The sequence below is a fragment of the Rhamphochromis sp. 'chilingali' genome (genome assembly GCF_963969265.1).
Source record: "Rhamphochromis sp. 'chilingali' genome assembly, chromosome: 15".
NCBI classification, from domain to species: domain Eukaryota; kingdom Metazoa; phylum Chordata; class Actinopteri; order Cichliformes; family Cichlidae; genus Rhamphochromis; species Rhamphochromis sp. 'chilingali'.
The window spans coordinates 26,433,339-26,458,273 of NC_137942.1; the positions used below are offsets into that span (position 1 = coordinate 26,433,339).

The following is a 24,935-nucleotide window of genomic DNA, read 5'->3' on the forward strand; positions in this document are numbered from 1 at the left end:
AAATAGTCAGCAACCCTGCCGCTGCACATATAAGTCACTAATTACTGAGAGCAATATGCTGGTGAGACATTCAGAATGAGAACGAAACAGAGAATATGAGAGAGAGGCATAAAGACAGAGAGAGAAGTGCGAAGGGGATGTGAACGGCGTTGTGAGAAAAGCTCCGCATACAGAGCGTGCAAGGCGAAGAAGGTGATAGCATAATTTCTCTCCACTTTCTAAGAATCAAGTCTTTGAAAGAGAAGCTCAGTCATCACTGGTTTCTCTTCCATCGATTCCTCGAAGAGAGATGAGCTACCAAAGGTGAGGCAAGGCTTTCATTACCGTCTAGATAATAATGTGGTCGTAAAAACAGACTGAATCCTGCTACATATGTGAGGATGGTGAGGACAACACTGCTAGTTTTTACTGTGCAAGAAGAATGACATGAAAGTGGACTATCACAAGTGTAACATTCGATTTAAAAGGGGGCTGAGCCAGTCCATCTATCCTTATCATATGCCACGTATAGTATAAATTGATAAAAGAAGTTTAAAAGTAAGATCAGGCGTCATCCTACTCAGACAGTGTTTTCAACTCTTGCTCTGTGTGACGTCAGTGAGAGCGGCTATCGCTCATAGGGACACCAAAGGCGCACAGTCGTGTCCAACCTTGTGCCTGTGAGGTGCAGCCAATCAGAATAAGGCTGGTTTAAAATGGAGATCAGCTTGTTTTAAAGGAGCTGCACCGACGATCAGGGATTAAACTGTAAACAAAACTATTTTAGCAGTGAACAAGAATATGGAGGTCAACATAAACATAACAGGTCCCATTTGAAGAATACCAAAATGTTTTCTTTATCCCATGAGCAAACAGTGTTTGATTCAAGTGGACTTGACAAACTCACTTCCAGCTTTTTACCATCAGACGACTGAAAGCAGGCGTACTGTTGAGTAAGTCAAGGTTTTGTATTTCATTCATTTTTTTATTTTTTATTTTTGGCAATTTATTGTAACAGAGATTTGCGAGCAGTCACTCGTCTCTTACCTGACTGTGAGGTTGGTATCCATGGAAACCGGGATTTAAAGGCTCATTGTTCTGCAAGAGACAACAGGAGGGATGAGAGCAGCGTAAGTGGCTGTGCTTTTGAGAAGTGAGTGGATGCAGCAATGGCGCTCCAAAGAAACTTGTGCGTTTTAGATGACAAAAAAATCTCAACCCAACTTGTGAAAGCAGGAGGATTTATACTGTCACAACCCTTTTCTGTAATCTAAAAGCACAAGTCAAAGTACTTCAAGCATTTTGAGACCTTAAATGATACCCGAACACTAGCAGGGGACTAAAGTTCAAACGAGCAAAGACGACGTTCTTGCGTGGGAAAACAACTGATGAGTGAATGAAGTTAACAGTTAACAGTCTTGTGGATGCCGTGACTGATGAACCATCACTGCAGCTTCGCAAACTTTTCTATCCAGTCCCACCAACCAATCAAAATCCACCGAGCCCATCCCTCATCGCCCCTGTTCAGAAACCAGTGTTGTGGTTAATTGCTCTGTAATTACTTTTAATTAGATTATTTCTGTCTCTTTCGCTCCATTTTCTCTGTGACTATTATTTTCCCCCCTCTGTGTCATTTTGCCCCGGCAAGAAGAGCCATTGTTTGCTACAGAGCTCGGTGAAGAGGAGGGGGCAAAAATGAAAAGACAAAAAGGAGGCGGGAGATGGGGGAGGACTGGAACAATGGGGAAAGTTAACTAAACGATGATATTTTGACAGCAGTGAGAGAGATCACTCCGGTACGGTCTAGCCTGCTGGCATGCCTCGAAGAGAAAACATGACCGCCTAGCGAGACTCATGCCTCTGCTCTCGATAAGGAGCTGAGGCATGAGTCTCACTAGAGGGAGAAAGCGGGAAGGGAGGAGGATAAGGGGAAAGGCCTCCGAGGGGGGAAAAGAAAGAAAGATGTGTATGTGTACATGTTAGAGGGTGGGGGTGAGTTTGAAATCTTTTTTAGAACTGCTGATGTTTTCATTACATTTAATCAGCAAAATATTCCAAATCCATGTGCTGGTCATCAACCCCCTACACTTTGGCATGAACGCGCCCCTCAGTTCGGCCAGCACTTCGAGGGTGGGCCCCGTAATGCCGCAGCAATGAGAAGGGGCAGATTTGGCTTCTGAAGAGTGTCAACAGAGTTAACCTCCCGGCCCTGACCCCGATGCTGCCTGCCGCGGGAATCGCTCCATCGCTTCAAACGTTCATTCGGCCAATCGAGGGCAAGCCTGCGTGAGGAAGAAGGGGCCGGTAGGACCGCAGCAGATTGCGTAAACAGAAAGACAAACAGCTTTTAATCTGAAGAGGTTAGAGATATGAAGGCTAAGACCAAAACACAGATGGGATGATGATGATGATACACGAGAGAATGAAGAAATGGAAAGAAGTAGTGTCTAGACAGAGAGGGGGATAGAGGGAAGCCAAATGGGGAAAAGTGAGTATGATGTTTTGGTTTAAAAAAAAAAATAAAAAATATGGACCAGATGTAAAGAATGGAAATAAGAAACCTTTTCTTTTTTTCTTTTGATGCATGAGCTGTAAACTCTTAACTCTGGGCGGGTCTGTCCAGACTCGGGGCCCGTCCCCCCCTTGCTTGAAACAGCCCTTTCTTTGTCTCCTCTCCCCACTTCCTGTTTCATCTGGAACCAATTTCCCCCTCATGCCTTGTCCCCAGGGGGATCACTCTCCTTGGTGCGCCGCGCTTACAGTGGGAATGGGCAGGCTTACATCGAACGACATACTGACCGCGTGGCGAGCTGCTGGTGCTCGATGCAGCGCATATGGAAATGCAGTAAAGGAGGCCCGTTCAGAGCAGAATTTAAAGTCCACAAAGCCCCAGGCGATGTCGGTGGGAATGACAAAACTCTTTCCTTTTTTGAATTAAATAAAGAAAAGAAAAAAACAACCCACCACACTGCAGTGTGTTTCAAAAAAGGCCTGAAGTGACGATGCGGTTTAAAACTGGAGCTGCACTACTTATTTATTCTTTAAATGGTGGTAATTTAGCCATATGAGAAAAAAAAAATTACACCCAACTACTGGTGATTAATGACGTAAATGTGCATTCTCATCACACTCCCAGTCAAAGTAAGGGTGTAGGCACTGCACTACCAAGGAGGACAACTGGAATGCCACTGAAATCCAAACCAAAATTACCCGTGACCATCAAATTGCAGAGTCGCTGCTGGTTCTACTTTGGGAAGAAAAAAAAAGCGAGAGAGAAAGAGAAAGAGGAGGAGAAGAAGAACAGAAGGAGGGGAGAAGAGGGGGAGGAAGTTTAGCAACATCTGGAATCAATCTGTCTGCAAGAGAGGAGGGACTGGAAGAGACGGATGGGGAGGAAAGAAAGAAGCAGAAGAAGAAGAAAAGAACCAGATGAAAATAAGGACAGACACACAGGAGAAAGAGGAATGTGGGTAATAAGAGAGCCAAAGCCAAGAAAGGGGAGAGAAATAAAGCAGTAAAGTATTCGCAAAATGGAGACAATGAGTCATAAGTGAAGAATGCCATGTGATTTATATTTTCTTAAAGCAGGGTGGGGGAAGGAGCTCGAGGGGTTGAATTTGATACCAAGTTTTTACAGACTCGTTTACCTACCCCCACACAAACCCAGGCACACACAAGCACACACTGCCTTTGCCATATGGCTTTACATCACGTGGCTGCTGAAAGGTATACAAAAGTTTATTCCCGACAGCTTTTTATAAAATAAATAAAAATGAAGGCAGCTGTGCTGCTTCGCTCGGTCTGAGCCCGTGCAGGTTCAGAGCTGTGCTTTCATGCCTCACTTCTGTAACTTTCCATTAAGTTAATTCCATATAGTTTGCGAGCGAGGAGGAGCCTTTGAAGGCGCCGGCCGGCTGACTGTGGAGGGCTTCAGTCTGCGCTGGCAGGGATCAGCAAAAGCACAGAAAAACCAGTCACACGCTCATAAACACTGACTCGACAGAGGGTAAAAACTAAAGGGCGTCTCTCTTGTTTATTTTCTCTCTCTCTCTGTCTCTGACTTGCTATTTTAAGAGGAGAAGGAAAGAAGTTGGGAAGTTGCTGGAGCAAATGGGTAGAAGCAAGGGAAAAAAGTGGAGCAGCAGTGGTGAAGGAAGACAAAATGACATGAGGTCAACAGATGGTGAGAGGGGAGGGAGACTAAGGGAGGAGGGGAGACGGTAATTAGGCAGGCCGCTGCAGGCTTCCAGCGGTCCCAAACAGAACAGCCCGAGGAGGTGGCTTTGTGGTCTCATATCACCAAATGTTAGGGGGGGGAAAATAAAAACACACCTGCTCCCTCCAAATCATCATGAAAAAGACTTTTTTGATATATCTGCTGCTGCATGCCTATGTCTGAGGTGTGGCAAAATAATCTAGGAGGGGTGATTTGACAAATGTCAAATCACAGCTATGCTAACATCTGATCAGCTCCACCACCAGCTCTATCAAGTCAACAAAACCCAACCGTGGAGGAGGAAACGTAGACACCAGCGTACCGTATTATAGCTATGGAGAAAAGTGCAGAAGAGCCACAAAGTGATGGATATGGTGGACTCGAGACGGGTGTATTAAAGCCGAGAGACGACGCTCAGAATGACAAATGCATTGGAGGTAGTCAATATGTGAGGACATAAGGACAAAGACCGAGAGGAAGCGCAGAAAGACAAGATGAAACACAAGCTTTCCCGAGAACTGAAGGCTCATTTATCACAACAGCATCTTTTTCACTTTACAGACCAAACTGTGCCCACACAATGGCACCGCTACAACTACCCGAGTTTCTCTCTTTTAAGCGATGTATTTTCTAAAAGAGTAGGAGTCTTCAACACCTCTGATGTGAACTGGACACATTTTTTTTTTTTTTTTGGTGATGGTGGTGGTTCCGACTTTAATAAAATATAAAGCTCGAGGGCACTTCACTGGGTGGATTTATTGATGACTGTTTCCTCTGTACCGACTGTGTGGATTTGCTAATAAAAACAGATGACCTAGGAATTGGGAATTATGCAGGTCCCCGTACGTCTCCGCATGAAGGTTCCTGCACAAGAAAGCACTCATCTATAGCTGGACCACATTGTTATTTCACTGAGTTATATTATCTGTTTGCCCATCTGTCGATAAACCTGTCCTAATCTTGTAAACGAGATCACACCTGCTCACTTAAACTCAAGGAGAAACCAGTCAGATTTGGGTGGTTAAAGTTTAAGAAAGCATCTGCAAACTTTACCACCACATTTTTGACCAAAGAAAAATCTTATCATTATTTGGTACTCATTACAATACTATAAAGAATTCCAGTCCTTGTTTCAATTATAAAACTGTCTAAATAAGAAACATAAAATGCAACTACTAAAAAGTGGAGGAAGAAAAATTCAATTAGCATGTTTAAGCCTCCTTTGAAACAGAGCAGCTCTAAAGCTCTGCAGGCCAGCTTTGAGTCAGCTTTCAAAACCAGACTGAGAACGTATGATTCATTATCCTGTTTTTATGCAAATGAATCACAAAAGTGGGCTACCTTGATAACAAACAAAACATTTAGGAGCCTCAAAGTTTTAAGAATAGCAAAAGTTAAGCGAGAGAGGCCAGTTTCAGTTTAATTTTGGCTAAAGACCAGCCACAGTTTGAGTATACCGGTAAGCTATTCTATTCTAAGCCAGCAGCGTTGGTGGTGAAAACAAACAAATCTGTGCACATACTGTTAAATTCTCCATTTTCCTCTTCAACTTTTCTTTTTTTGGATTTGGAATCCATAAGTAGGGGGGGCTCAGGACTTTTCATGTAAGTGTATAGACCCATGCTAACTACTCAAGACTACCTTTTTTTTTTTTTTTAAAATTACAAAAAAGTCTGGCCCTTTGGAAGTGAAATATAAAGAAATGGCCCAAGACTTTTGCACAGTATCAAGAACACGTGAAAGAAATTTCACTACATCTAGAACAAGCGTCACCTTTGAACTCAAGGATGAAGCGATTTAATTTTACCGCTCAATGGTCCTACACCCCTGTATCTCACAACTGTTTGTCCATTCATTCCAAATAATGTAGAGATTACAATCAAACATCTATTAGGTCAAAATGGTGGTGTTTAAAATAACCTTCTAAAGGCATTTACAATTTATTTGAAAAGGTCACGTGTCAAGTTTGGACAGACAAGGCAGTTGTGTAACTATCTAAATATTGCAAGTGCCAAAAGTGTTTACTGGACAAATGTCCAGTTAGTGATTTAACAGATGTGAACTCTTTGTTGCCTTTATCACAAAGTAAAGCCGAGAATTTAAAAAAGATTTGATGAATGTTGTAAATAACACAACACAATAGCAAAAGGATCCAACTGTTAATGTGGCACAACTTCAAAGGTCAAACTGTAAATTAACTGGTACTGGACTAAGCCACCAAGTTAAACGCAATTCATAAATTCCACCAATAACCTGCACAGGTTGCTTCACTCTTCTCTGTCAGATCTAATTATTGTTTCAGTCTGCCGAGGCAGAGCTCTTAGTGCACTGTGGACATGCTTTATGCTGTAAGGCCTCATTAATAAAAGCTTTAAAAGAACTAAATAAAAATCAAAGAAATACAAAACTATCGCAGTGCATTCAGCTGAAGTTGGGAAAACTCACATAGCAAACCAGGGTATCATTCATAGACAGCTGTGATGGGTATTGTGGCAGCACATCGCAGATGACCCCCATGTAAGGGAAGCACTGAATTGACATTTGGCTGTATGTGTGGGAGGAGATGGGAGCACATGTGACAGTTTGGGGGCAGCCTTGGGGAGGAGCTATGCTGGGTGGGGGAGCAGTGGCATGATGACTATAAAGGGAGTGCTAGCATGAAAGTGCCATGTGAAGGAGCTGAAACCAGGAAATCAAGTGAGAGACAAAGGGATCTCAAACCTATTCTGATCTCTTTATGAATGGTGGCGTCTAGAGCAGGGCGATATGGCCAAAAATATTTATCAAGATATATATTTGAAAATTTGCGATAACGATATAACCGACGATATAATTGATGCGAGACAAAATACAACTCCACAACATTACTAGCGCAAAAAGACAACCTTCCATTTATTTTCACTTAAACAAGAAGCTGGTTTTTATGTACATTAAAGCTTTATAAAAATGTAACAGTGCAAATGCAAATTCCTTGCTGAAAGTTTAACCAAAAGGCATTTCCAGTAGAAATGGGCTGACATATCCTGCGCATAACCATGTATAATATCCACTGAAGTTAAAAAGAGGTGCTTTGCAACATTAAACTGCAGTGTGCAGTACGTATTTTTCGCACCATAAGGTGCACGGGATTATAAGGCACATTAAGCGAAACAAAGCAGTCAGATAAATCAAACTTTATTAAACTCATTCTTCTTGCTTCCTCCACTTCTGTACCATTGATTCATTAATGTTGAATTCTCTGGCAGCTGCTCTATTCCCATGTTGTTGCAGTATATTAATGACTAACCTCGTATTGTGGATGGATTATCTCAGTTGTTCTCCTGACTGAAGTTTGGTCCGTTTACAGCATCCTGCCATGCGATTGCATTTGTCTCTAACCATGAAGAACCTTCACGTTAACTTTTATAAGTGGAAAAGTGTTAGTGTTCGTCCTCCAGCTTCACTGTTTATGTTATGCTAACATAGCTGTGTCGCTAGCGATCACGTAGCACATCATTATATACCAGCTAGCCCAACTTCAGTAACCCTACAAACGTCACTGCTGTTTAGTTTCCTGTCTTCATTTATGTTGGAAGTGATAGCAGAGCTGTAAGTTTGATTTTTTTCAGAAATCTCTCCGTCAGAACATGCTATATCATGCTTAGGTAACTAGCGAAACTAGCGAGCTAACTTCCGCTAGCTTCCTGCTAACTTCTAACTCCGTTAAATGTAATAACTTTTGTTTTCATGGATGCCTGGAAGTTAAACTTTATAGTTACACCTGGTAAAGCAGCAATGCTGATCGTTTTATTAAAGATGAAAGAATTTAGACAGTTTTTAACTCTAAGTGATGCTGCAGTGTTGTTTGACCTGAAGAATACGGAGTTTAGGACCCAGATTACTCCCAGATTTAAGAGCATCTTAGTCCGACAAATATGACAATAACAACGGCCGCTTGCATGTTCTGCAAAAAAATGTGCTTTGTTGTGTATCTGACGGACAAACACCAAACCAGTTCCACATCACTGAAGTTGCACCATTTTTACAAACCAATTCTGGTTCATCTGTTTCACTCAACAATCGGCCATGTGCGTATGAAAACAAAGGCACTGCGCATGCGCGTTTTACTCCCATTCTATCGCGATATTTCATTTTCCTATCGTTGCCTAACATTATACCGGTATTACCGTGAACGGTATAATATGGCCCAGCCCTAGTGGCGTCCTTCTTTTGTCTGCTGTCGATGCTTGGGTAATAATGCTGTTGCGTAGTGAGCTGAGCTGAACACAAGAAGGGAGGGAGAAAAGAGGAGTTGAGCAACTGCATATGGGGAATTTTAGCTTATCGTTGCTGGTTCAAAAGTCAAGGGTGAGTCCACTGTGCTGTGGCTCAAAGTTTAACAGCAATCATTAACAGCTGCACAGCACCTAATGCGAGACCAGGTTGGGACTGTGTGACCCTCTGCAACACATGTTAGCACATTAGTATGTGCCGAACACACAACTGGTCCCACACCTCCCCGTCCTCCTAACACTTTCCACTTCTGGGGATATTTCTTCTTAGCATAATGGCAGCTGCTGACTTCTGGCTGCTTGTGACTAATGATTTTTTTCATTATCAGTGAATCTGAGTGTTACTGTTATCTCAAGTCATCTTTTAAGGCTTTAATAGTCTTAAAATTGAAAAATGTGCATCGCAGCTAAACAAAAACCCTCTGTCCCTTTCAGTTTACAATAATGTATGGAGGAGAAAGGCAGTTAATCAACCCAATTGGGGAGGATGGAAAAAAAGAAAAAACTACTGATAAATCATGATCAAACAAAAATGCAGATTAATCTTCTCTTCACTTATTACTTGCCAACAAATCATTTTGTTTCTTCCATACAGGGTTTCCTGTTACCTCACTGACACTTTTCCCTGTCTTTGCATTTCTTTTTTCATCACTTTTACTAACCACTAATAAGTCTAGCTGTGCCAGTCAAACGAAGTCAGTGTTAAATCCAGGGATTACGCTCACGTGCAAACACGCAGGGATGAATAGTTATTACACACTTTGGGGATGCATGCACAGAGGGTGTCTTAGTAGTGCCTGCAGAGTGTATGCAACAAAATTGAGGGCATGCAGATGTGCACATGGAGCCTCGTGTTTACCACATTATGACAACAATGCAATCACATGGACCCAGGCAGACCTTTGGATACATGCAACACACATGTAACTTGGCAACACTTATAATTGATTTTAATAGCTAAAGGATTTGGGGTTGATCAGCTTTTACACATCTCACTGGGGAATGCCTCAGCTGGAAAATTTTGCTGTAGCTACGTCACAACCACAAACCCCTCCATAACCTACAGCATAATCTGAAGCGTACCTGCCCAGAAATGTCACTATAGGTTGGATTGGCCCATTATTGTGATTGGCCTGTTCAGCACAATTGATTCATCGTGTGCATTTTCGACTCGTCTTTTGCTGCAGTTGATGAATTTTTCAGCGAGAAAATGACAATCATCCTCTCACTATAAGGAATAATAATCATAACACATCATAATATATGGACTCACAAATGTCAGCAAAGGAAAGAAGATCACCAAAACTATTGGAATGGACATGAGGGAAATACACAAAGACCAATATTTTTGCCTATGATGCACAAAAAAAGAAAAAGAAAAACAACAAGCACGGGGACTCTGGAGGGAATAAAGTCCACAACCACACTTTAAACACATAATGAACCAACACAAGCATAAATGCGAGCAACAACGTTAGCCACTTACATGGTTTACGTTGTAGGTTTGACAAAGACCCCCCGCAGCAGTCTAACGCAGGTCTTACAGTAAGCTCCAATCAAAACTCCTCACACATGCAGAGAGAAGCACAGAAACTACCGCCGGCAGAAATAACAGACGCAGTAAAATTTTACACTGCACTAAAATGAAACAAGGGCATATAAACTATTTAAACAAATTGTTAAATGTTCAGTTTTACATATTTTTAAAATATTTATGCATTTTTATTGTTTTTGTCCTGTGGCTTTGAGGGCCTAAGGGGGAAAAAAAGGAGGTGCAATTACGGTGGGTACATGTAATATTGTTGTGATATCCAAGGTTCATGAGACTTTAAAGTTCTTGTTGCAATTTACTTTCTTGCCTGGGCTGCGGGGGTATTCTTTAACGTCTCTTTTCTCAGGCAACCATCAGCTCTCATGTTTGCAGCACAATAAGTTCTGAAGCTGCTCAGCAGACTAAACTTTAACTTCACTTGTTCCACGAGAAGTAATGATTCTCAGTGCTATGGATGCTGCTTGTGGTGAACACTATGAATAAAAAAAAAAAAAACGTGCGCTATCGGTGATAATCTTTTTCAGTGATCTGTTCATACATACCGCCCACACCCCCCACCCCAACTCCACCCTGGCCCCATTAAAGCGATCGCTCTGGTTAATGCCCTCTCCTAAATGAGCTTTGATCTCGTTAGCGCGACACAAAGCCTCTTTACTGCCAACGATAGGACAAATCGGCTCTCCGAGAAACGCGGAAAGAGGGAGAGTTGGATACTGTACTCCCACTACCTCAGCGCAGACAACAGTGCTGCCTCAAGGGGAAGCATCAATAAGACCAACAGAGCGTACCAAACATACAAAGAAAGAGCGCATAGGGGGAGATGAAGCGGAGGGGAAAGGGGGGAAAAGGAGAGAGGAAAATAAGACAACACAGCTGGGAAAAAGAAATGGATATTCCACCGATTTGAGTGATGGGAGACGGGCTGAGAAATGAAGACATTATCAAAGATGGCAGTGGGGGAGATAGATGGGGCGGCACAGAGGAAAGAGTGAATCCGGGGGGGGGCTTGCCTCAGTGGCACGCTGAAAGCCTGTGAACCAGGAGTCAATTAGCAATCTGGAAATATGCCTGGGGGGAGGCAGGAGGGGGACAAATCAGAGGACAGATAAGGGTGGGGGTGGGAAGGGGTGCAGTTTGTATGAGGTGGAGCGGGGGAGGAGAGCAGCAACAACAAAAGAGGGGAGGCTGCACTCTCGTTTATTATTACAGTCCTGATTTGCAGTCAGCCTGGAAGGTCAGAAGTATACCAGCTCGAGCTCACTGCAGGAGCCCTACAGTAATTGCTGGGTGCATTTAGTTCAAGGAACATCCACTGGAGTCATCATCTCCATCGCGAGCAGCCATGCAGCGCCCGAGAGCTACTCGATACATCCCCTCAATGTCATTTTCCGATTTATTTATCCTTTGCATAAAGTGTCACTGAGCTGATTATCGTCATTCAGGCCCTGTCCTCATGCTTATCTCTCCCACAACTGATGGTGTCATGCCTGCCATCCATCACTTCCCTCGCATACTTTATCATGCCGCCTGATGGATGCAAACTAACCGCTCAGATTTTCACTCTGCCATCAGTCTCCTTTATCCCACCTCCCCACCCCCACCCCAAAATCCCCACATCTATCCATCTATCAGTCCCCAGTCACACCTCTCTCTCTCTCCTCTAATCCACTCGCACATTGTGCCCAATTAAACCACGATCCTCGCTTTCCCCTCTTTATCCTCCACGTGCAACCTTCGGCGCACTCTCTTTCTCTTGCTGTAGCCTCATCCTCCCTTTTATTTCATTTACACGACCTCACCCCGACCCCAACAATCAATACAACCGATGGGCAGCGAGAATCCACCACATGCCGCCCTGCTCATTGTCACATCATCTTTGCCAGCGGGCTATAACCTTTTCCCATCATCAACATCCATCCTCTGTGAGGCTCACTGAGCATCACAGCATCACACTTGGACCTTTCTGTCTTTGCAGCGGGTCAGCTGCACAGCCCATTGAAGCATTTTACCAGTTTCCCCAGGATTCAATTACCTGCAGACGACCTCAAGTCGTGTCCGCCTGCCCTTCGACTACCGTTAGAGCAGTTTCCCTGGTCTTTGAAAAAGAAAAAAAAAAAAACAAAACCCACCAGACGTCAGCTGAAATTTTTCTCTTGTACTATTGCATTACAGGGGCACTTCAAAGCATGTGTGTGTAGGTGTAGGAATGATGCGTGCTGTGTGTTTGCAAGAGAGAAATAAATAGCAAGAGATCCAGGCAGAACAAGTGAGAGGTGCACCCTGCGCCTCGGCAGTTCTCTAGTTTACTGTAACGTACACAGGTTGGTCCGGGGAGGCAGGAATGGACGCTGATGCTTTGCTGTCTCAGCAGTCGAGTCATAAAAGCAAGGGAAGACCCGTGTTAAGGAGGGGCCCCCAGAGACCCTTCGCTCCTTCAAGCTCAAAAAAAAAAAAAGGCTGTTCTTTGTCTTTCTCTGTGGTGACCCCTCCCCCAATCCTTGTCTGCCTCTCTCTTTTAACACCTAGCGACAATCATGGGGGGGCACGGAGCCATTAAATACCCTGCATGTGTGTGTCAGGATTTCTGAAGACTCACTGACAAATTATCCGCACAGTTCAAAGTAATTTCATCCACATAAGTATAAAAATACAAAATCCCTCGCAACATGTGACAAAGCACTGGTTTACCTTCTGTGAGGCAGGCATGATGAATGGCTCTGATCTTTGCCGTGGTGTCTGGGACTGTCATAGCAATGGAGCCTGGATCATATTACCTTTGTCTGGTTTGGTAAGAGCAGCACCAAGAGGAACAAACAGCAAGCCTCGATAATCACAGCAAGCAACGCGTTTACTACTGAGACACTTTTCCTGCGTTTCGCTTGTTATAATTAAAGGATTTGCTGTTGCAACGATGCATGATTATCAAGAGGGGAAAATGCGCGCGTGGAGGGGGGGCTGTCAAAAACATCATCCTTCCTAGCTGATGCTTAGAAGCAAACAGAAAAAACAGCGAAGAAGGAAAAGGAGGGCGGATGATACTGAGTTCAGTGAGCAGCATTTGTAACAGATGGAAACAAAAAAGACACAGATGTGAGAAACATATCTTTTGTGTTTACACTGCATTCATACCTGGCCAATGTCACCGACAACACTCCCGGTCCCGTCTATCCTTGGTCTTTTGCACTCCGCCCCGGACAAGTCAGTGAGGGCAGCGGCAGTCTGAGCGTCGGGCTCCGGATCTCCTCTCTTCATCCCTCGGACCACGGCTGGACCCCCGGCCGCGTTTGCATGGGGTCCGGCTGCTGTATCAATGTCCCTTTCCCGGTCCATTATTCCCCGACTAACGGGTAGCATAATAGATGCAACGTCGGTCGACATTAACATTGGACGGGAGACAGTCACCAGTCAAAAGTCTCTTTGGCTTTTTCTTTTCTTTTGTTACCTTTGCCTTCTCCTTTTGGTTTGTCCACGGCTCGATATTCACAATGGATTTGGCTTTTCCCAGACAGATAATATTGAACGGATTTTCATCAATATACACAAGCTTGCACTGTTTATTGTCTAACTTAGCCTTAGCTATGCGAGACACCCCTTTAAAACCATGGCAGAATCCAACACAAAGCACATTAAGTACAGTTGTCCCTCTCTTTCTTTTTTCCCCCTGAAAAAAGAAAAACGACGACAGTGTCCTATTTTAATAAAGATCACACGTCCGACTCTCGGATGCCTGACAAGCTAATTAGCTAGCTAACATCGGCTAGCCTGCTAGCATTACATTCCGCTAGCTCTCTTTATAAATGTGGCTCGGAGAGCACACTCTCGCTGCCAAGAATAGAAAATGTTGGAAATTAGCTTCGCGTAATACTACTCCTTCTGCGGGGCCAGCCAGTCACCCTCTCCTCTCGCCCCTAAACGCGTGGGGATTTTTTCTTTTGCAGTGAACTCCTCTGTGGTTCCTACCAGCTTTCCCCTTGAATTCTCTCCCTTCTTGTCCGTTCCCTCGCCTCGGTCTGCTGTGGATGAGTCTTGGCATGCGTACCTTGGCTACCGACGAACACGATTTCCTCTGGTCTCAGTCCCAGTTGGTGTAACTCGTAGTGTGTAGGGAGCCCGAGTGCGCTGATCTGCGGTCAGATTTGCCCGTGAACACCGGGCTCGCGGACAGGGGGAGTGAGGTAAGGCGGGCTGGTCTGAGGTCTGCCTTTCCTCGGTCTCCTTCTCCTCCTTTTTTCCCTCCTGATCCCACCACCTCAGAGCTCCCTCCTCCTCAACCCTCAGTTATTTATTTATTTTTTCCCAGTTAATATAAAAATTGCACTATTTTGCAGGTCGTGACGATGCCCAAAAATTATTATTTTTTGCGCCTAAAATTACCTAAAATGTTAAGCAGAAAATAAATAATAATAATAATGAATAATAGTAAAATATATAAATATTAATGAAATATCTCAAAAACACAAAAGCCACATTTTGCTTTTGAACAACATATGATTATTATTATTTTTATTTATTTATCTAGTTCGTTATTTTTATTGGGAGTCAGCTACTCCCATTGTAACAGTTTTGTAGCAAAATACGCCTCCAACATTTGCAAAAAGGAAACCTACATAACCACATAAATGAAAACACGCAGCTAATAGCCAAAGGCCTAAAGTACTTAAATAAAATGGGAGGGGGGGATTAAACAAATCAATCAATCAAAGGAGCCCAAAACCGGCCTTTCCACTTTCGGTTTTTAAGCAACGCTTCACAGCACAGTCGTGTTTCTTAATGTTGTTGCGCCCCCTTGTGGGTCTTCAGTCACAAAGCGTCCGATAGGAAACCGCTTTCATCCTGACTACCGGGCTTTGATGTTATATAATTCATACAAAAAGTAACACTTATCAAATACAGTTGCTGATGTGAGGAAATGTTTACAGTGACCAACCAACAGAAAAAATAAATAAAAATACTTGAGCCGTAAATCCTGCACCTCACCTGACTGCCTTAAAACAGATGATCGCAGTCACTTTCTGCTCAGCTGTCTGTGTCTAAATGTGTGTCATGATGGAGGTATTGTATGTTTATGTGTGTGTGTCTCCCTTCATCTCTGTGACTCACTCTAACGACACCCTTGTCTCTACCTGTCTCCCTGCCACCCACTGAACCTGCAGTGATTGACGGCAGTGAGGTCACATCACTCCTCCCGTCTGCCTGTTTCCTATCAGAGGCAGAGGGAGCCATTACTCAGCTATTACTACCAACACGGACTTCATGGGTTGTGGAAAAATAGAGCAAAATATCTGTTACGGGAAATGACACTTTACTGAGATCATTCTTCTTGATCTTTTGATGTCCTCTGACCTGTGTTTAATCCAGCTGGTTAAGAGGTCACAGGGCATTTCAGGAGGAGGATTCGTTACTCATTTAACAGAGTTTTTTATTTGACTTTGTCTGATTCCTGCCTACTGCTATTTATTCTATATTGATGTCACTTGCTGAGGGTAGTAGTAGGCATAGTTTATTTGCAGATCTCCAGCTACACTCACTGGCCACTTTATTGGGTACATCTGTTCAACTCTTTGTTAACACGAGTACCTGCGTAGCCAGTCACATGGCAGCATTTCAATGCATTTAAACATTTAAACAGGTGGGTACATTATGCCACTCAAGAATCTGAGTGTGATTGATGGTGACCCTTGATCTCAGGACTTTCCCTTTGACCTTTTGACCTTTCTGGAAGCTTGTCAGGTGTGAGAAGCGTGACCAGTTGCCGTCACAAATTTCCTACCACACAGAAAGGAGCACAGTTCATGATTGAAAAGCAAACATACAAGCAAGGAATTACTTTCATCTTTTCTACTTTTTCTTTTATCCACACTTTGGAGAATTAAGCCTTATAGAAAGACCTACTTGTTAAAGCAAATTTAGAGTTACAACTGTTGTTCACTACAGGGAATCGAAGCATATTCTTTGTTAACATGTATCGCTGTCAGGGTGTGGGTTCAGGAAGCAGACCCCAACGCAAGACTCTTCCGAGACAAAGCAGTGAATTTATTAACAGTGATGACAACAAATATATCCAAATCTTCAGCATTGTGGCTTTCCAAGGTGATCTTCTCGATTCTCCCCACACAGTGCGAGTGTTTGTGACAGTGAATAAACAGTTTCCATATCTGTGCTCTAATCTGTGTCTCTAATAAACAATCAGCTGCAGCTGGTGACGGCTTATGAGCGGCAGTTGAGGCTGTCTCCAGCGTGGGAACACTTCCAGCTCGAATGATCACCCGGCGTCCAAAACTTCCGGGAGTGCTCGCCAGAATTTCAAGTATTTCAGCTGCCAATTTTTACACTCGTGAATCTAGTATATTTTTCTCTCTGTCTCTCTCTCTCAGACACAGACACACTCAGACACCACCGTTGTCATTATATAGCTTGCTGTTCAAACTGACGCTCAAATTTCCAAGCACCTCCTGAACACCTCATCCTTTTTTTAACCCATGGCAGCTGTACTTTATTACCTTTACACATATGACTGGAGCAGAATTTTGAGCAAGCAATAAAAACCTAAGATTTTAAGAATTATTCAGTCAGTATAGTATTTTGTTAAACTTTATGGCATCATTGTGATATCCAAGTAACCTCTGAAAAAATAAGTAACTGAAAAAGTCACTTAGATGAGTGATGAAACAGTTCTCCCACTCAAAACACCATGTCCAGATGAACAAAATCCCCTTTTTGGGAAGTATGTTTTTAATTTTAATCAGAGATTTGCGATCACTGCTTCCTACTTGGTCCACATGATGGATGACTCTTTGATGTCCTCAGACCAATGCGAGCAGTCCTGTCCTGTGTGGAGCTTCACTACACTGAAGCTCCACACAGCGTCATGTAGAATACGAAAACTGCTTCTAATGCTTGTTCTTCCATACTCTGGGATTTTGTCCAGAATAAGTGAAAGTGACTATACAAAACATTTTCTAAAATCAGTCATCAGACCTTTTACTTTGTTTAAATAGTAATAGGATTCCTCACATCATTTTCAATGTTTTCATGGTGCAGGAAGTGGAGTGATCCAGACTGGATGTGCCCAGGATGACCCTACATACAGCTCCAGCACAAAAACCAAACTCCCAGAATGAAAGGCAGCAGGCAGCAGTGGGGATACTCATAAGTCTACTGTTGGAGCTTACCAAACTGAATCAAACACGTTCGGTAATAATGATGTAGTTGAAGCCACATAACAGAGAACTGTTTTCTAAATCCTAAAAACGGAAATACCTCTCACCACGGTGGCCTCAAACTCAAACTCCAGACAGGCAACTCCTGTTCGGATTCCCTGTAACACAAAACATTCTGCAGTGAACATACTGACCCTGATGTGGTGTTAAGTCAGCCTGTGGACAGGTTGGTGACAGTACGTTTGACCTCATTAGGATCTCTGAGGACATAAGAAGTACAGCAATTACCAGTCAGGATGCTGATTAGCTAGAGATCGGACCAGGGTTGAGAATTAGAGGAGTATACTGACCATCGCTGACGGGTCAATTCCATAACCAGTAGTTTTTAGACCCATTGGTCATTTTGTGTGTGGCGTACAGGCCTAGCATGAAACACTGTGATTTTGCTCCAGTTTTTTTGCTCCCTCTCCTGCTGTTGTGTGCAGCTGTTTGTCCTATGCAGTTAGGAAGAGACAGCAGAACTCCAGTGTTAGCCTGCCTTTGCTGTGTGGTGGCTGTATATGTTTTGATGATTTACTCCTGCTCCATGGAGAGGAGTGTATCTGCTTTCATCTAATCTTCTTGACATTTGTTTAGCTTCTAAGTTTTGCCTTTTTCTCTTGATGATGAAAGGGGCTTGTGTGTCTCTTTTAGTTAAGATTCACTTTGTTTTCAGCTACTTCCCCAGATAACCTTGGACACCATGAGTTAGCACATCTGGAGAGATATTATGTACCTTATGTCAAACCAGTGATTTATAACCCTGGTTTATAACTGAGGAAATAATAAAGGAAGTAGTAAGAGTTAATAACAGTTATAACGTTTTATGAAAATCCTCACATTATGATATTTCTGAACTTGGTACTAATCAATAATCATATGTCCAAAAATAATAAATAAAATAATCAATTAAGACAACTGCTTTTGGGGGGCTGTGTGTATGTGTGAAAATGTGTTGAACGACAATAAAAAGGTTTTTCTTAATTAAATCGGTGCTTTTGTAACAACAGAGGCCTGTGAGGACGGAGGGAGCTGGAGGCTGCATGCCGCACTGGCATTGGAAGGCTTTAATTCATTTTACTTGTGTTTTTTTGATTCAAAAAAGGAAAATCTGTCACTGCCGAGCGGCCAAAAACAGGTAAATGGACTCAGGTGCAGACAACACTCAGAGTTGCAAGGTGTGGATGTTACGCAACTGTTTATTACTGCAAATAGAGTGACACAAACTGTGGGGTGAACAACAAAATGCAAATGACCTAAAACTATGAACTAAGGGCGAGAAGTAGAAAAATCCTCTGGAAGGGAAACAACCACTAAGAAAGAACTATTAACTAAAGCAATACTAGTGGGCACAGGCCACGAAAGTACACTATGAGTTAATTCATACAAAACTTCTTGAACAGTATCAAACACTCGGTCAATGAAACAAGCTAAAGTTTCTGTGTTAAGTTATGAGCTTATATACACACTATGGCACAGCTAGACATCACTAAAAGAATCACACAACAAAAACATGACCATGAACTAGACGTACGCTTTATGTGCCGTGAAAAAGGTCCTGGGAATTAGTCTCATGCTGTAAGGGGAGCAGCTAAGGAACCCGACACTGGGTAAAATCCCGAGCGTGAACCCTATGCTGCAGGGGAAGGGAGGAATGCAAGTGGAATGCAAGTGGGGTCAGGTATTAAAATGTGATGGGCAGTGATTAGTAACAGTCTTAGTTGTGCAGGCGGAGGCGAGACGTAGATGGGAAAGGAGAGGGGTCCGGGTGAGGCGTGAACGGAGTCCAAAAACACAAAAACTGTTGCAAGCTGGCTGTATGTCTGTGTCTATATGTCAGGTTGGGTGTCAGGCGCCACCTCTCTGGGGACATCTCAGGCCCTCCAAGGTTTGGAGGCCTATCTCCCCCTACCACCACTTCCCCTGCCAGTGGCGGACTCCCTCAGACATCGGTGCGTTGGTGGTTCTTTGTGTCCGGGGATGGGCGTCCAGGTACACACCGGCTCACTCCTTGGCGGCCGCTTATCGGGGCCTGGAGCCTGGGGCTCGCTCGGGCCACTTCGGAGGTGGGGTGCCCCCGGCCTCTCGGCCTGGGGCTCGGTCACTCAGGCGCAGCTGGCTGCCGGCGGAGCTCACGGGCGCGTCACTGCAACTCCCCCTGGCTTCTGCTCCGCGGCTGCTGAGTGAGCCCTCATCTGGGACTCTCCTCAGCTCTTTCCGGGACAGTGGCGCGGCTGCCCCTCTGTTGGTCTTCCTTGGTCTCTTGTGTTCTGGGGGCCTCTGGATGTCTGGAGTTTTGATCTCCTCCACACCTGCTTCACGCCCTGGAGGATGGGGCTGTGGCCCCCCCACACCCTCTAGCAGATTATTACATGAAGGAACCTTTTAAAAAACAAAAAACAAGCGCGTCCATGCTCACAGGTGTACACACGGGTGATCACACCCACAAACTACACCCTTTTTGGCTCCTACCTCAAAGCACACTGTGTTCTGTTGATCTTACGTGCTGCACAATAATGTTTAACATTTAGTATTTACTGTCATATTCCCATATATCATTGTGATGTTGTTTATTCTATTACTCTTGTTCTCTTCTGCTTGCTTTCTTTTTTCTTTCTCAGCAGGTGATCCAGGTGATCGATATATGCATTTTTTTTTTCTCTGCCCGTTCTGTTGGTTTTTGTCTTTTGCCCTTCTCCCCCGTCCCTCTTCTCAGCTGTTTCTCTTTCCCTCTTTCTTTCTCCCCTTCTTTCCCCCAGTCAAGTCTGTCCCGTATTCAGTAAGTGAAAATAAAATAAACAATAAAAGGTGAATCAAATGGACCATTACGGCAAGGCTGGGATGGTCAGTTTGGTAAAGTAAATCCGTTGGGCATCTTTCTTTGCCTTTAGACAACAATTCTGATGGCAAAAGAGCCAAACGGGACAGGCCAAAAAAAAAAAAACAAAAAAAAAAGAACTGCTCACTCCTGATTGGACACTGAGCTGCACCACCTTCTCCTTCACTCCTCCATCTTGCTGTCCTCTGAGCTCTCTCTCCTTCATCTCCAGGGAACGAATCAGAGTGCGAGCACCCAACCTGTGGACTGTTAATCTGCAGACAAGGAAGAAAACATTTACAGTTCTAATGTTTCCTATTTTTGCTACATTAGTACATCACTGACTTTTCTGTTTTTCTGTGCTGAGGGTGCATTCTTTTTATATTAGAATTAGTAGAGTTACAGAGGGTATATAGAGTGTGAACATAAAATAAGAGCTTGATTAGGCTGTAGAAACGGATGAAAATCCAGTAAAGTGAAGAGTGTGTGTGTGTGTGTGTGTGTCTGGCAGGAAGTCTGAATATAGCTTGTGAGCTTGTGAGAGACGTTTCAAAAGGAAAACAGAGGAATTAGAGAATGAAAGTGCTAAGAAATAGTAATGAAAATGATATTAAATAAATGTCTTAGTGTGTTAATACAGGTGCCCATGGACTTGGCTCAACCTCAGATGAGTACAGCGGCAAAATGATAGATTAACATAATTGGAACGACAAACAGGCCAGGCTTTGGCTGAAACTTTACAGCTTCACCTCTCATCCTGCCCTTATCCTGAGAAGAAGCTTAAAGGACAGTCAATCTCCTGATGAAGACAGAAGACAGACAGAACAACACCGTAGATTTGAAGAATTAACAGCAGGCAGAAGACAGTACAACTGACCTAAAACACTGAAGGGTCCAGCAGCATGTATGTTAATGGAACATGTGCTCTGAATTACAAGCTGGAAAGTGTACCAGTGACATGACTGTGTGAAAGCACTGCATTGGACTGTCTGAGTTCATATTTGCCATGCTGGGAGTTAACCGCCAAGAAAAGACTGAAAAGATGAAGAGTGAATGAACAGAGAAGAAGAAACGGCTGATTTGGGCCTGTGTTTGATTTGGGAGGCCACACAGGAAGCTGTGAGAAGAGGGGACGAGGACCGGTGAGAGGTGAAGGCTGGACGTGTTCAAGTGAAAGTATAGGAAAATTGGGTTGAAAATTGAGGCTGAACTTGTGGGGTTTAGAAATGTCCAGAGCATCGCAACAGAAAGGTGAATTAAAAAAAGAGAGAGAGAGCGGGATGAAGAAATAAATAAACTAATAATACATAAATGAATAGAAAAATCTTTTGTATATGGCGAGGTGCTGTGGGCACCTAAGTCTTTGATAGTGTAGAATTTTCAAGTCAATACCATGGTTGCATCTACTGAAAATCTCTGTGAAGCTTAAATCTCAATGACCTTGACTTCAAGGTCAGAGGTCAACTTTTCTGAAAATCAGAGGAGTTTCACATTCATAACACAGGTATGTCTACTAGGAGGCTGAAGGGTAGCACTATATATTTATAAACAATCAAAAACAACAATTATTACACAATTTATTTCCAATTTGTATGGAATTTATTTCTGTAAACGTGGTGTTTTAGGTCTGATTGAAGGACTGATGTGATGGTAAGGTGTCCGCTGCTGCACTTTGAAGATTGGTAGGCTTTTTTTTTTAAATTTTCACAAGAATTGCTACTTCCCCTAGAGTTTTGGCCACTCCAACAATCAGAAGATTTCCCTATGAGCAAGCATTTAGCGACAGTGGGAAGGAAAAACTCCCTTTTAAAAAGGAAGAAACCTTCAACAGAGCCAGGCTCAGGAAGGGACAGCCCTCTGCCACGACTGGTTGGGGTGGGGGGAGTGAAAATTAAAAAAAAAAGAAGCCAAAGTGATCATTTTTGGAGCAGCTTAATTAATTTTTGCAGTATAATTTGCTGTTAATGTCATTTTCCAACCCCAGTTTGTATTTTTATCACTTTTGTCCAGGGTGGAAGATGCCATGCTGGAGACTGATTCAGTATGGTCTTTCAATGTTGATACATGGGAACCTTTTAGAGAGGCCAGGGCTGAAAAAGGGATGCCGGAGAACCTGAGAGGGTGTTATCCGCTGGTGTGCATCCAAGGCCAACATCTCTTTAATTAGGCTGACAAATAAGCGTTGGCCAGCTTCTGGTCCTCGTCTAAACATCATTAGCTGTTCAAGGTCATCCAGACGTGTAAGTATTATGTATCTTGTCTCCAGGGATTCATGTCCTGTCCCTGGAACAGAGCCTTTATATTGTTCTTCCGTCTTAAATGTCCAGCGCTGTTGCTTGTATTTGTCTCCAATGAAATAGTTTTCAGTGTACACGCCAGAGTCTAGCACATGATCTGGTGGCTGACCCTGAGTCTCTATGATGAATTTCAGATAATCATAGTCATTCTCCGAAGGGTAGAGTGGCACCCCTGTAGCAAGCTCCACAGCCACCAGCCCCAGAGACCACATGTCACTTGCTTCATTGTAAGGAAGGCCAAGCATAACCTCAGGTGCACAGTAGCCAACCGTCCCCACAAAGTCACCAGGTATCACTGCAGACGCAGGACATGCGAGGCCAAAGTCTATAAGTTTGACTTTGATGGGAGACTCATGGCGGTTTACAACCATGATGTTTCCAGGTTTGAGGTCAGCGTGCACTATTCCCACAGAACTCAGGTGGGACAGAGCATTTGTGATTTGACCTAAAATTGGCCTGACTTCGCTTATGGGGAGACCCTGTTTATTCCGGTCCCCTATGTAGTCCCACAGGCATTGATCAAGGAGTTCAAATTTCAGGCAAACCCGCTGTCCGTCGTGGAAAAAGCCGTTCCATTGAACAATGTTGGCGGCATCTGGATCCAACCTTCGCAGCTGCTCCAAGATGAAAATTTCCACATGTGCCTGTTGCAGAATATCCGGGTCGCTCTTGTTGACTTTAATGGCAACAGCTTGGTTGGTTGTTGTGTCGCGACATTTGGCTACAATACCAAAGCCCCCTTCTCCGAGGAAAGCCTCTACTTTGTAGTGCTTTCCCAAAATGCTCCCTTTAACTAATTCAAGCTCATCTGAGCTGAATGATGGACTGGCTGATGTGTGGACGAATACTTGATGAGAAAATTCAACCGAGTTTTGAAAACTGCAGTTGATTTTCTGTGATCTCTTGCTTTCCAAGTTTGAAGGGTGCTGAAAGACCACAGGGTTTTGTGATCTTTCAGCACTCATGTCAATGCACAGGGAACTCTTAGGGCTGAAAAAGGGATGCCGGAGAACCTGAGAGGGTGTTATCCGCTGGTGTGCATCCAAGGCCAACATCTGTTTAATTAAGCTGACAAATAAGCGTTGGCCAGCTTCTGGTCCTCGTCTAAACATTATTATTTGTTCAAGGTCATCCAGACGCGTCAGTTTTATGCATCTTGTCTCCAGGGACTCATATCCTGTCTCATACTGAAATTGTTGGTCAGTCTTAAATGTCCAGCGCTGTTGCTTGTCTTTGTCTTCAATGAAATAGTCTTCAGTGTAGACGCCAGAGTCTAGCACATGATCTGGTGGCTGACCCTGAGTCTCTATGATGAATTTCAAAACATCATAGTCTTCATTTCCAGGGTAGAGTGGCAGCCCTGTAGCAAGCTCCACAGCTACCAGCCCCAGAGACCACATGTCAATTGCTTCATTGTAAGGAAGGCCAAGCATAACCTCAGGTGCACAATAACCAACCGTCCCCACACGGTCACCAGGCATCACTGCAGACGCAGGACATGCGAGGCCAAAGTCTATAAGTTTGACTTTGATGGGAGACTCGTGGCGGTTTACAACCATGATGTTTCCAGGTTTGAGGTCAGCGTGCACCATTCCCACAGAACCCAGGTGGGACAGAGCATTTGTCAGTTGACCTAAAATTGGCCTGACTTCGCTTATGGGGAGACAGTGGTTTTTCCGGTCCCATATGTAGTCCCTCAGGCATTGATCAAGGAGTTCAAATTTCAGGCAAACCCGCTCTCCGTCGTGAAAAAAGCCGTTCCATTGAACAATGTTGGCGGCATCTGAATCCAACCTTCGCAGCTGCTCCAGGATGAAAATTTCCAATTTCGCCTGTTGCAGAATATCAGGGCGGCTCTTGTTCACTTTAATAGCCACAGCTCGGTTAGTCATGGTATCACGACATTTGGCTACAATACCAAAGCCCCCTTCTCCGAGGAAAGCCTCTACCTTGTAGTGCTTTCCCAAAATGCTCCCTTTAACTAATCCAAGCTCATTTGAGCTGAAGGATGGGTGAGCTGACATGGTGAAATGTGTCAGCTTGGTCGGTGAATTGCTAAGTAAAATTCTCTCAAAACTCTCCAAAAAGGGTTTGCTTGCTGTCAGGTCAAGGTCCGTTGAGCATTAAAGTTTAACAGAGCAAAGCTCCTACTTAAGGGTTTTTTCTCTCAGCAAGATGATGACATAACAAAGGATCTATGTCATCATCTTGTGATGTCACAAGATGTCACCTTTTTTCACAAGATGCATTCCATTTGGATCAAAGGCATTCTATTTTTTCAGTTGAAACACTAAAAAAAAACAATGTTTCAACAGGCCAGGCTGCATTTTCTGCTGCAACATCTCAACAGGAGATAATAAGATAAAGACAAGGAAGACTGGTGATCTATCCATATCAGCAACATCGGCAGGTTTCTAGTGCAGGAAGTAATAAATTCAGCCCTCGTGTTTGCACTACAGGTTGCTTTCATGAGTATTTCTGTTTTTGTGGTGGGGGAATTTTTCCTCGTTCCAACGATGTAAACAAAAACATTAATTGTGCTTTCCGCAATGACTAGTAATCATTTTGTCCTACTGTTCATTTACAGAACAGGAAAGGTTTTG

The 24,935-nt window shown here is 43.6% G+C and overlaps 1 protein-coding gene across 8 annotated transcripts in view; it reads right to left on the minus strand.

Moving 5' to 3' along the window:
- Nucleotides 1-14,175, minus strand: part of LOC308411071 (RNA binding protein fox-1 homolog 2-like) — a 55,185-nt gene extending 41,010 nt beyond the window's left edge. For 3 of the 8 annotated variants that reach the window (XR_013974335.1, XR_013974336.1, XR_013974337.1), the window contains exons 1-2: nt 13,148-14,174; nt 1,027-1,077 (exon numbers count right to left, since the gene is read on the minus strand). Coding sequence is in view for 5 of the 8 variants with exons in the window: in XM_080904794.1 (XP_080760920.1) it covers nt 1,027-1,077; nt 13,148-13,402 (306 nt within the window). In the remaining 3 variants the exon portion in view is untranslated. Of the gene's footprint in view, nt 1-1,026; nt 1,078-13,147 lie in introns of all 8 variants that reach the window. The other 5 variants (XM_080904794.1, XM_080904795.1, XM_080904797.1 and 2 more) reach the window with 4 other exon arrangements.
- Nucleotides 14,176-24,935: the final 10,760 nt, after the last annotated feature.